The following is a 13,126-nucleotide window of genomic DNA, read 5'->3' on the forward strand; positions in this document are numbered from 1 at the left end:
GAAGAACCTGAAAGCTGAGCTTAAGGCCCTATTCCACGGAACGATTATCGTCCGTATTCGGCTGATATCGGCCGCTACGGACGATAATCGTCCCGTGGAATAGAGTGCAACGATCAGCCGACATCGTTCATGTCGGCTGATCGTTGCAGTCGCTTGTTTTTCAACATGTTGAAAAACAAGCGACTGATATAGCAGCGATCTGCTGCCGTCGCTCCATTGAATAGGAGCGTCGGCAGCAGACGCTGTTATATCCTATGGGCTACCCGGACGATCTAGCGATCACCCGGGCAGCCCCCCCGCCGCCCCTCCTGCACTCACCCGCTCGCTGCAGCCGCGATCAATAGCGGCGGCAGCGAGCGGGGATTGAGGAGCAAACGAGCGCTGAGAGCGCTCGTTTGCTCCTCTAAACGACCAGTGTAATAGGGGCTTTAGTCTGTACAAGATTTTCTGATATACATCGCAAATCATGTAAAAATCCTGGAAAGGAGTTTTAGCCTGTGTGAAGTCTCTGATGATAAATAAGTTCAGATCTCTGGATGAAACATTTTTCACACTCACAGTAAGGGAATGGGCAGTCAACTGTGTGATTCTGAGGATGAGACATGAGGCTGGCCTTTTTGCTGAAGCATTTCCCATAATCATAGCACAGATATGGCTTTTCACGAGTATGGATTTTCTGATGTCTCTTCAAATGAGTTTTCTGTATAAAAGACTTTCCACAACGAGGACAAACATAAGGCTTCTCCCCAGTGTGAATTTTCTGATGACGGACAAGTACCGATCTGTGACTGAAGCACTTCCCGCAATCTGAACACGGATACGGTTTCTCTCCAGTATGAAGTCTCTGATGATAGATTAAATCAGATTTCTGTACAAAACACTTCCAACATTCAGAACATACAAACGGCTTCTCCCCCGAGTGAATTTTTTGATGCCGGACCAGTACCGATTTATGAGTGAAACTTTTACCACATTCAGAACACGCATATGGTTTCTCTGCTGAGTGGCTCTTCAGATGAGAAACTAGGCTCACTTTTTTGTTAAAACATTTTCCACATTCAAGGCAAGGAAACATGTTATTATCTCTATGAGGAGTACCAGGTATAATTATATTCAGTTTGTCAGGGAAAAAGGGATCTGGTGATAGCTCTGAGCTATGAAATGCTGGGTATATAATTGAAGTAATGATATCTCCTGGAGAAACTAAGTTGTCCTTATCTTCTATTTCATAATCTGGTGTTAAAATCAGACGTCCCTCCAACGTATTCTGGTAAGTCAGCCCATCTGCTGTGGGGAGATAAGAATGTTGTCAATATTAACATTTTCAGAAAACTTTTAAAAGCAGTCATACAGTATTAGGCTATGTTCACACTACGGATGAGACCACCTGTTCCGTGACCCCGGCCGGGTCACGGAACGGCTGGTCTCTGCCCGGATCATCCAGGCCAGTACTTAAGTACCGGCCAGATGATCTTTTGGCCGCAGGATTCTGATGTGGGAGCATCAGAACCCTCATAGCACACAATGAAGCAAACGTCCGGAGCCGCTTGCTTCATTGTGTGAACTGACAGGGTTTCCTAAGGCCGCAATTCATTGAATTGTGGCCGCAGAAAACTGACATGTCAGTTATTTCGGGCGCAGCACGGGATCCCTGCCGGAGCGTATACGATATATGTACGCTCCGGCCGGGATCCCATAGAAGCAGAGGCAGTGTTCCGATGGCAACAACAGCTGTATTTTTACGTAGTGTGAACATAGCCTTAGGCCTCTTTCACACATTCACAATATATGGTCCATGCACGGACAATATTCTGCAGACGAGATCTTGGAGCTCCCAACATGATTCATAATGATGCAGGGAGCTCTGACACAGTTTAAATATTCACTGTATTCAATATTGTTCTGACATTCTGTGTCACAAAAAGTGATTGTGGTAAACATTTCCAAACTGGACTGGAAAAAAAAAATTACCGGTACTTTCCCCAGAAGATGCTTAGTTGCAACCAGGCTGAGCAAGCTTATATATTGAGCTTACTTTCTTTCAGCAGGTAGGTGGAACACAGTGTTTCAGTTATAGCATCCCTAAATTACCTTTTTTTTTTTGTCCTTTCATTTTTTTGTGGTGTTTGTGTTTTACAGCCCAAAGGACTTCTGGTTAGCCCTGTGTGAACTCTGGTTGTAGATCAAGGTTGGCTCCTAGGCTGCCATAATCGGTGCAGTACACATGCAGCCGGTAAAAGGTATTTCAGTACTGCTGGAAAAAATGTAGTTACAGAGAAGAGATATTTGTGGGAGCATCAAGGCTGCAATAGGATGTGGTGTAGGTTTTATCCCGGTTGAATGGGCACAGAAGGCATATTGTGCATATTGTCCAAATGGTATTTCATAAAAGCGGTAAAAACTTGCAGCAGGGTATTATAGGATGTTCATGTTATTACACAACACTGGGAGTTGGGACCACATAGAGAAACAATCCTAAGGCCTTACTGTCACACTCTGTAATCCATGGAGGTTATGGAGCATGAAGCTGTGCAGTGGATTCCTGGTGTCATGTATCAATATGATGCAGGGAGACCTGAAAGTGTTTGAATCTGCGTATGACTTCACTAATACAGTCGTGCGGCTGTATCAGTAAAGTCCAGTGAAGATTTGAACACTTTCAGCTATTCTAGCATCATATTGATACATGACACCGGAAGAGCTCAGAGTCTACTGAGCAGCTTCATGCTTCGTGGATTACAGAGTGTGAGCATAAGCCCTATTTGTCCAGAACTAGGTAGCCATTAGTTTGAGGGGGGTATGGTAAGAAATTAATGCTGCTGAGCACATTGAAGTCAAGAACATACAGGGCTTATAACTGGGAGTTAGGTTCCCTATGGGATGCAGTTGAAGAAACCAAGGAAGGCTGCCTAACTACACATGGAAGGTGAGAAGAGGAGAACAGGCAGGCACAGCTGAGTAGATACTTAAAGAGGATGTACCGTCAGGTACATCGTCTTTAATATGACCCACAGATAGAACAGCGATGTCACAAGGAAGCTGGTGCTGCGGTCCGTTTTTCGATCCGCGGCCCGGTTCCCATGTACGGTGCCGTTCTATGCACAGGTATCGGGCCCATGCTGAAGCACAGGAGGCGGGCCGGGCCGCCCCCCCAGTGGGAGGAAATTCCCTCCCTTTTATGACGCGGCTCCATTAGAATTAATGCAGCCACGTCATAGAGGGGCGGGAGATTCCTCCCACTGGGCCCCGCCTCCTGTGCTTCAGCCCCGGCTCGGTACCCATGGATAGTACGGCGCCGTACACGGGAATGAAAAACGGACCGCGGCACCGGCTTCCCCGTGACAGCGCCGTTCTATCTGTGGGTCATATTAAAGACGATGTACCTGATGGTACATCCTCTTTAAAGAAGGTAGTACTTGCAGGAAACCCTTGGATACCTTGGTCAGACAACTCACAATTACCTCACAACAGGAAGTATTGTTTGCAGAAGCAGCAGAGACACTTTACAGAGACATACATATATTGTGGACTATCCACAGGATAGGCATTCAATAGTTGGCGGGGTACCAACACCCATCTCCCCTAACAATCAGCTGTTCAGTGCCCGCATTACAGAACAGAGCTGGAAGCAGTTGGCTCTGTTTCCTGTGTAGTGACGGCCACTGAATAGGAGACGATACTGCAGCACCCAGCACTGCTGCTTCTGACTCTTGTTCTTCCTGTAGTGCAGGTGCCAAACAGCTGATCAGCTGGGAAAAAGTGCTATACTCAGTTTCAGGTGACTTATGTTTTGCTAATAATTTTAGCCTGTATTGAATCAGCTGTAAGCTGTGAATTAATTGCATAAATAATCGGTGCAGTACTGCACTGCGTAAGGCCTGATTCACACATCTGTAGCGCTGTCCATGCCATGAACCCGCAACTACAGACAGTGGACACATTCATTTAATGTGGACCATGGCCCATAGGAGGCAATAGAAAACAATGGGTCCTTATTCTGTCCGCATGGGCGGGTCTGCAAATGCAGACAGGATAAACAGATGTGTGAAAAGGGCCTAAGAGTGGCATAAGTATTGGCAGAAATGTTTACATTCATTTGGAAAAAAAACACAGAACGTGTGAGGATCAGTTCTCAAACCCAATACCATGTTCTCAAGAAAGGGCAGTAGTACTAATGTCTCTAGACCACCACCCCTGGAACAATATGCCTTCTTTATTAGCTTCATCTAACAGCAGATGTTGTAGCATGAAAAGTGCTATAGCGAACAGTCTACCACAGGATCTGGTCACAGCAAAAACAGTAGAGGGCTTCAAAACAGGGCTAGACAAGTTCTTAGACCAAAATAATATAAATGCATATGTATAGAACCTATCACCCCTCCCGCTTCCCTGTATCCATCCCCTCCTTGGTTGAACTTGATGGACATGTGTCTTTTTTCAACCGTATTAACTATGTAACTATGTAACTATGATTGAGGTAGAACAATAAATGTACTTCTTTCTCTATGTCTTCATCACTTACCTATGCTGGAATTTATAAGGGTCTCCTTTGTCCACTGTAGATCATGTCTTGCAAACGTCTCTTCCATCCCTTCTATAACTTCCGATTTAATACCAACTAAACTATCAGCCTAGATAATCCACAGAACAAGAATTAAAAAAAAAAAAACATTCACGAATAATTATTCAATCTCAAATGGGCACGATCATTAAAAAAATGTGATTCCTAAGATATTTTTATATAACTTCATTAATATAAAATTACTCCTTAACAATTGGCATTTGTCTCCCGGAAGCTGGATAAGTTGGATGCATCCCTAGGGAGTCCTAGAAGCCAAATACTCGGCAAGTTCACTCATCACTGCTCCTTACCCCCCCCCCCCCCCCCCCCCAAATAAGCTCTAATGTCTTGGCCACTAGGTGTCTCATCCATCTGCTGTCCGCTGCCTGTTGTAAGGGGAAAACTGGCTTTAATAGCAGACTTCATCAGTAACTTTTTCTCCTCCCCATATTCCATCTAGTACTATATCGTGTGAATTATCAACCCAGTGTGGGAGGGGGAACTACTTGTGTGTCTACTACTGGCAAACAGTCCAGCTCTGGTTCTTAAATGACAGGTACGCTTTAAATTTCACATTATTTGTTATGTAAAAATGTCTCAGTCTACCTGGCATTCCTGAGGGATGCTGTGGTTTATTTCAGGACCATCTTCAAAACTGGGACCTCTCTTTGGTGAATATATTTTACTGGATTCATCTGTGGATTCATAACACACACACACACACACACACACACACACACACACACTGTGATTAAATAAACTGTCTAGATGATGGGTTTAACCAAGTGATGATTGTAACTGCTCATTTCTTTTATATTCAGTCTTACCGGTTGGTGTGAGGGGCTTGTGGTTCTCCATCATGACATCCTTATAGAGATCCTTGTGTCCTTCTAAATACTCCCACTCCTCCATAGAGAAATAGACAGTGACATCCTGACATCTTATAGGAACCTGACACACACAATGAACCAGTCATTATTCTGGCACATACTGAAGAATGTCCCAGCATTCCCTGCAGCACTCACCTCTCCAGTCAGCAGCTTGATGATCTTATTGGTGAGATCCAGAATCTTGCTTCTCTCATGTATCAATGAATGAGATGAAGACTCCATTGAGGGGCTTACTGTTCTGCTCCAGCCTTCTGACATATGTCTGCAGTTGCTGGTGATGACTGGCTTTCCTGATGACTTTTTCACTACTGTGGAATCCTGATTGAAGGAAATAAACATCAGGACCCATATTTACCAATCTGTATTAAGACAAACACTGTCTTATTTACCCATAGCTTTCATATATGAATGACCTGTGATAAAATAAAAGCTGAGCTCTGATTGGTGGCTATCAATACATCAGAGAGTTGTTTTTTTCTCTTGTTGAGAACTCATTGTCTAGAATACCAAAAAAGCAGTAAATATATTTATAGTGTATATGTATAGGGATATATTGTATGTATACTGTATAGTATATAACTATGTATACTATACCTATATATTTACCAGCCAGACCATTGCTTTTAGAGCAGAGTGGTCAGTAACCTAAACTGCGAGCTGTCAAAAAGTGGAGGAAAAGAGCACCATATCAGGAGAAGGAGGAAAGTTTGCTGAATAAATTGCAAAACATATCTAACATGACGAGCTCTAAAAGTTTTAACTATGTTAGATGAGAAATGGAAGACCCCTTTTAATCAACATAAATGGAATATTTTAAGAATTCTTCTAATCTCATTTGATGTCAAATAATATTACCCCCAGATAACTTACTTCTCCAGTCAGTAGATAAATGATCTCCAAAGTGAGATTTAATATTTTCTCAGTCATCAGACTCTTGCCCTTGTCCATCATTAAGACTCCACAAATGGGATCAGCCCTTTATTGACGTAATCAAACATGAGGTACCTGTATCTGTATATAAAAGAAAATATATTAACAGCATGGCTAACTCCTAGGCCATATGTGACATAGAGTTACAGCACAGGCCCTTTACTTTAGCATGCTAAGCTAAACTCCTTTCAAAGCTAGTGAGTGATGGGTGCTATCATCAGCCACCACTCACTGTTAATGACTGATGCCAGTGATCACTCCGATGTCAGCCATTAATCCTTCAATAGCGATCGGTATCATGTACTGCCCCAAAAAACAAAAAGATTCTTCATGGTTTTAGAATTGGGACAGACAGGTAAGCAGTATTACACATACCTCCCAAGTGTCTCTCTTTTGGAGAGACAGTTTCTACTTTTGACCCATGTCCCTCTGTCCTTCTATGCCCTTACATGTCCCTCTTATTTACCTAGAAATGAGAGTGGCATTAAAGGGGTAGTGCGGCGGTAAACAATTATTCACGTCATCAGCTGCTCAGCCGCGACTGTCTGAGCACAGTTATGCTCAGCCAATCGCGGCTGAGCATCTGATGACGCTGCAGAAGGCGGCCGGCACTAGGAACGGTCGGAGCGGTTCGGCCGTCCGTCCGAGGATGACGTCCTGGCACAAGATGGTGGACATGCGCGACATGGATCAGGTAATGTATAATGCACCACACTTCCAGGTACACGTGTGGGGGTGTTGGGACACGGGAAGGGGGCCATTCACAGACATAACATACATTACAAAGTTGTATAACTTTGTAATGTGTATTATTCTGTGAATAATTTCTTAGCGCCGCACTACCCCTTTAATATACTTTCTATGTTGCTCTAGAAAGTGTCTGGTTTCTTACTTTATAATAGACCCAAACTTGCGTAATATTCCATCATGCGGTGCACGATGGCGTCTAAAAATTGTTATATTTGCATGAAATGTGGGCCCCTTTCACACATGCAGACTCATTGACTTCTATGGCACCATACACGTGTATTTGTTACGAATCTATGTTGGGGACATGATCCATGTCGCAAAAAAATTATTAAAGGAGAAGTCTGGAGAAAAATTTTATTAAAGTATTGTATTGCCCCCCAAAAGTTACAAATCACCAATATACATTTATTATGCGAAATGAGCCAACCTGTCAGTTTAGCGCTCGCTTGCTCCTCGTTCCCCCGAGAGGAGGAGCGGGTAAGAGCCGGGGGCAACGTGGGGGCTAACTGGGTGATTGCTAGATCGTCCATGCAGCCTAGAGGAGACAGCGGCGGTCTGCTGCTACCACTTCTATTACACGGCGCAATGGCAGCAGATCGCTGCCAGGCTAATCGTTGCCGTTTCAGCCTGTTGAAAGACAATGATCAGCCGACAATATGCATGTCGGCTGGTCGATGTCTTCTATTATACTAAGCGATTATCGTCCGAATACGGCCAATAATCGCTTCGTGTAATGGGGCCTTTACTGAAACACATTTGTAATCCTGTCCACAGTTGTGGGTCTGCAGTTACATACTAGGTTACTGATGTGTGAAGGGGACCTAAGGATGCAGTCACACATACACAATCTGCTGCAGATTTGCAGATATTAATGCAACTAAACGCATGCATCAATCTGCAGCAGATCCTTTATGTGTGACTTCATCCTTCAGGCTATGTTCACACTACGTAAAAGAACGGCTGTTGTTGCCGATGGCAACAACGGCCGTACTTTTACCGCGGTGAAACAATGCCTGTTGTTCTATGGGATCCCGGCCGGAGTGTACACACATCGTACACGCTCCAGCCGGGATCCCATACGCCGCCGCAAACAACTGACATGTCAGTTTTCTGCGGCCGGAATTCAGTGAATTCCGGCCGCAGAAAGCCCTGTCAGTTCACACAGTGAAGCGAGCGGCTCCGGCCGCTCGCTTCACTGTGTGCTATGGGAAGCTCTGATGCGGGTGCGCGCTGATGCACCCGCATCAGAGCTCTGCGGCCGAAAGATCACCCGGCCGAGATGATCCGGCCAGAGACCGGCTGTTCCGTGACCCGGCCAGGGTCACGGAATGGCCGGTCTCTTACGCAGTGTGAACATAGCCTCAAAAGGTATAGAATATAAGTATATTATAGATTTACTTATTAGATTATAAGTAAAGAAATGTCTGTAATTTTTTTCTACACTGAACCACAAGTGTCCCTCTTTGTCCATTCAAAAAGTTGGGAGGTATTTTATTACATGTGAGCCCTACTGGGGACAGGAACCAATCTGAGTGATGACAAGCTCTGTGCAATATGATGATGCTTTATAAATAGGGATATTATTATAGCTTTGTAGCTTCCCTGTTTAGATTAAAAATTTTTGCTACAGTTAAGTTACATTCAGATGTCCCATTTGGTGGCATAAGGGAATTAATATAAACAATGAGGTGTACTGGGGCTTACAGAATGGAATGGAATGAAATAATTGGCATGAATACTAGAAATAAGATACTATTACATTAATAATAATCTAAAAAGTGAGTGATCTAGTTAAAAAAACAACAACAATAATTCAGTGTTACGTGTAATAATACATTCAGAATCATAATATAACTTATATATTGTAATATACTTTATAATCATGGTTCTTTTTACTATTGGTTTCCAATGATATGTCTTTGCTATAGTCATGATAAATAATAAAGCAGTAATGTATCATACACAGATCCAGAGATATTACCTGCCGGGAGGCTCCAAGATGAGCTATACACAGCAATGTACATCTGCCCTGTGACACAGGAAATTGTAACAAAATAAAAAAAAATCTGAGAGAACAGCATTCTGGGGATTGTAGTCATCTCCCGAAAGAGGATTCTGGGAGTTATCATTCATACAATCAGGAGGTTTGGGGAACAGTATATGCGATTTCCTAGTAGGCTAAAGGACCTTTAATGATGTCATGCCCACAAACCCAGCCTCTTGTGTAGGTGGAGTTCTCTCAGTATGCTGGGGGCTCAGCAGCAGAGAGGAGATTTTCTGGAGTTAGCTATAGATTGTGTATTCATCCAGGGTTAGTGGCTTAGGCTGAACAAGAAGTAAGCCCCACTTTATTATGTGACGCCCTGCATGTATGTAATGTTTTGCAGGAACTGGGGCTTCTAGGTGCAATGTCCTCCTAGTAATGTAGAGTAGTGCACTGATTTGGGACTCTGGGTGTACTGTTCTGTAATGCTGTTACAGGTTCTAGGGACTAAGGGTGCATTGTTATAGAATGCTCTACAGGACATGAGACTGTGGGTGCACTGTATTGCTCTCTATTGACTGGGGATGGTAAGTCACACTCTAAGTGCCCTGTAAGGCTGGTTTCACACTGAGGAATTTAGAATTCAAGTGGAATTAAAGTAGAATTTAAGCCCCCATAGACTTCTATACGATTCCTCTAGCAGAATCCGCCCAAAGAATTGACATGTCACTTCTTTGGGCAGAAAGCAGATCAGCGGCAGAAAATTCTGCTTGGAAATTCTGCAGTGTGAACAACAGAGCAGAAATGTCATTGAACACAATGGGACATTGCTCTGTACATATTTTACGGGAGTAATTTCAAGCTGAAATAAGAGCGGATTCCTCTTCAATTCCTCGCCTAATTCCTCATCTATTCCTAAGTGTGAACCCAGCCTTATACAGTGTCCTGCAGGGACTGTGGATGTCTTGGTATGCAATGCCTTGCAAGGACTGGGGACTGTAGACCTCATGTTATGCAAAGCCTTCCATGGAGTGTTATACAAAGGGCTTCCATGCCTTTTATGCAATGTTTTGCAGGGGCAGTGTGCATTGTAGAGCAGCATTTTTAGACTTGTGCCAGTTGAAAAAAACAGGATAAACACAGAGATTCTGGCCAGCACAGAGAGTCACTGCTCAATGTGTCCATCAGGCACATGACTATGATCTCTCTGAGCGCTCAGATGGCCTGAGAAACACTAGGCTTCCTGTTTTCTGACTTCTTGAGAAAAGAAAAGTCAGAACACAGTGCTGTGTTTTCCATGATAACTTAAAAAAAATAATAATGTAAATAGCAAATTTGCTTTATATCACATCTACTGTTGATTTAGATTTTGAAAGTTATAACAACAGTGACACTTTATAATAGTATAAAAGACTCAAGATTCTTAAGTTAGTTTCCATTTCTTGGCTTGATTCCATCTGCTTTCATTACATAGTAGAAAATGGACTGTGCATGCGATTCACTGTCAGAGCTAGGCAATGTTTCAAGGGGCAGAGACCTCTTACTACTGGCTTTGAAACATTGCGCAGCAGGTGAGAACATTGGACTAACGCTGACAGCTTGCTCAGCCTGTTTTGTACTATGTAATGCAGATAGAATCAAGCCAATAAATGGAAACTGTGACTTCAGAATCATGAGTCTTTCATACTATGTTAAAAGAGAAATCCTGCCAAAAGTATTTTTAATATGTTATTACTTATGGAAAGTTAGACAAAAATTTCTAATGTACATTAATTATGGGAAATGCACATATACTGCTATTTCCCTTAATTTATTAGATCATGGAGTGTTAGAATTCTCTCAGAAACAGTGACGTCATGACAAAGGGTGTAATTCCTATGGAGTGTCCAGCAGGCGGCGCACTATATATAGAAGTCAATGAGTACCATTGACTTCTATATATAGTGCGCCCCTGCGGGACACTCTATTGAATCAATGGATGTGTATGTAAAAATGTTATGTACAGTATGTTTTAATTGAATACATTTATGGAATACTTTGGGGAGCAAGTGTCCTTGCTCCCCAAAGTATCCCATAAATGTATTTAATGAATATATTTGGAGGGCACTGGGAGCAGCGACTGTCAGAAGCCCCGGTTGGGGGTGGGTCCTCAGTGCATAAGCCGGACAAGTCAGGAGTGCACAGCAGGCACATGACTGACGCCCCGAGGTCCCGCAAGCAGCGGCTGATGGCAGCAGTGGAGGAGGAGGCGGCGGCGGCCGGAGCAGGTGAAGGGGTCCTGTACTGCTTCATCTGTAGGGGAGGGCTGCCAGTCCAGTGTCTGGCCCTGCTTCCCTGCACAGTCGGTGTATATAGAGCCCACTATGCATGTATGAATATGCATATTGGGCGGAACAGCAGGGGGCGGACTGGGCAGGGTCCGGCGTTGCTCTCCGGCCATGAGCAACGCCCTAAATCTCTCGCATCCGCCCACTAGACACCAGGGAATGGGCTGCAATAAGTATTCAGATGCAGCTGTCAACTTTGACAGCTGCATCTGAATACTTAATTAGCAGGCACGGCAATCGGACCGTGCCTGCTAATAGCCACGGCCCCGGGCTACATATAGAGCACGGCCCCGCTCTGAACTTCCTTAGCGACCGCTTGACGTACAGGTACGCCCAGGGTTGTCTAGGGGTTAAAGGGACAGTACCCAAGCCGCTCTTAAAGGGATGGTACCCAAGCCGCTCTTAAAGGGACGGTACCCAAGTCGTTCTTAAAGGGGCATTACATAAGTTGCTCTAAAAGGGACGGTACCCAAGCCGCTCAAAATTGGACGGTACCCAAGTCGCTCTTAAAGGGACGGTGCCCAAGTCGCTCTTGAAGGGGTGGTACCCAAGTCAATCTTAAAGGGACGGTACCTAGATCGCTCTTAAAGGAACGATACCCAAGCCGCTCTTAAAGGGATGGTACCTAAGTCGCACTTAAAGGGATGGTACCCAAGTCGGTCTTAAAGGTACGGTACCCAAGTCGGTCTTAAAGGGACGGTACCTAAGTCGCTCTTAAAGGAACGATACCCAAGCCGCTCTTAAAGGGATGGTACCTAAGTTGCACTTAAAGGGATGGTACCCAAGTCGCTCTTAGAGGGACGGTACCCAAGTCGCTCTTAAAGGGGCAGTACCCAAGTCGCTCTTAAAGGGACGGTACCCAAGTTGCTCTTAAAGGGTCAGTTCTTAAGCTGGTCTTCAAAGGATGGTACCTAAGTCTCTTTTAAAGGGACAGTAATTAAGCTGGTCTTAAAGGGACAGTACAAAATTGCTCTTAAAGGGACATACCAAAGTTGCTCTTAAAGGGAGGGTTTCAAGGGTTAAAGTTGATCTTAAATGGAAGTCACTGTTAAAGGGACGCTCTTTTTAAGCACTATGTATTTCCCTGGAAATGCAAATCTAGTATAGATTTGTAATTTACTTCTATTTAAAAATCTCAAGTTTTCCCATATTTATCAGCTGCTGTATGTCCTGCAGGACATGCTTTTTTTTTTTTTTCAGTCTGACATAGTGCTCTCTGCTTACATCTCTGTCTGAGACAGGAACTGTCCAGAAGAGTAGCAAATTCCCATAGAAATCCTCTCCTGCTCTGGAAAGTTCCTCTCTCGGACAGAGGTATCAGCAGAGAGCACTGTGTCAAACAAAAAAGAAAACAACATTCTCTGCCGCCCAGCCAATCAGTGGCTGCGTCTGGGCAACACACTGATTGGCTGGGCGGGAGAGCAGGACGCCGGGACCCCGTGCTGCAAGGGGAGGCAATGTATATACAGAGAGCCGAGCGGGAGCCGAAGGAGTTAAGGGGGCGGCTGCATTACATACTTGCAGTGGTCTGAAAGACCGCTGCGAGTATGTAGTACTGGGACCTGCCAGGACCTTGACTTGTAGTGGATCTCGCTGCAAAACTCGCAGCGAGATTTTCACTGCAGGTCTGTACATGTTAAACAGACCCTAATAGTATTTTTCCTGACAGGATTTCTATATTAGT

At 44.2% G+C, this 13,126-nt stretch overlaps 1 protein-coding gene across 1 annotated transcript; it reads right to left on the reverse strand.

Annotated features, from left to right (window-relative positions):
- Positions 1-419: 419 nt before the first annotated feature.
- LOC138799507 (oocyte zinc finger protein XlCOF8.4-like) lies at positions 420-9,261 on the reverse strand. Its single transcript, XM_069980796.1, has 7 exons — positions 9,113-9,261; positions 6,322-6,462; positions 5,587-5,769; positions 5,389-5,512; positions 5,168-5,256; positions 4,523-4,631; positions 420-1,287 (listed from the first exon to the last, which is right to left on the reverse strand). Exons 2-7 carry the CDS (start codon positions 6,400-6,402, stop codon positions 491-493), a joined length of 1,383 nt encoding a protein of 460 aa, XP_069836897.1. The 5' UTR covers positions 6,403-6,462; positions 9,113-9,261; the 3' UTR covers positions 420-490.
- Between the last annotated feature and the right edge of the window lie 3,865 nt (positions 9,262-13,126).

The sequence above is a fragment of the Dendropsophus ebraccatus genome, chromosome 8 (genome assembly GCF_027789765.1).
Source record: "Dendropsophus ebraccatus isolate aDenEbr1 chromosome 8, aDenEbr1.pat, whole genome shotgun sequence".
NCBI classification, from domain to species: domain Eukaryota; kingdom Metazoa; phylum Chordata; class Amphibia; order Anura; family Hylidae; genus Dendropsophus; species Dendropsophus ebraccatus.

Bases quoted from the DNA above. Each gene is read 5' to 3' on its own strand.
- LOC138799507 (XM_069980796.1), bottom strand. From the start codon at position 6,402: ATGATGGACAAGGGCAAGAGTCTGATGACTGAGAAAATATTAAATCTC. The intron at 5,257-5,388 runs GTAAGACTGAAT...ATGAATCCACAG, and splicing joins CAAGCCCCTCACACCAACCG to ATGAATCCAGTAAAATATAT. The intron at 4,632-5,167 runs GTAGACTGAGAC...TGGATTATCTAG, and splicing joins GCATCCCTCAGGAATGCCAG to GCTGATAGTTTAGTTGGTAT.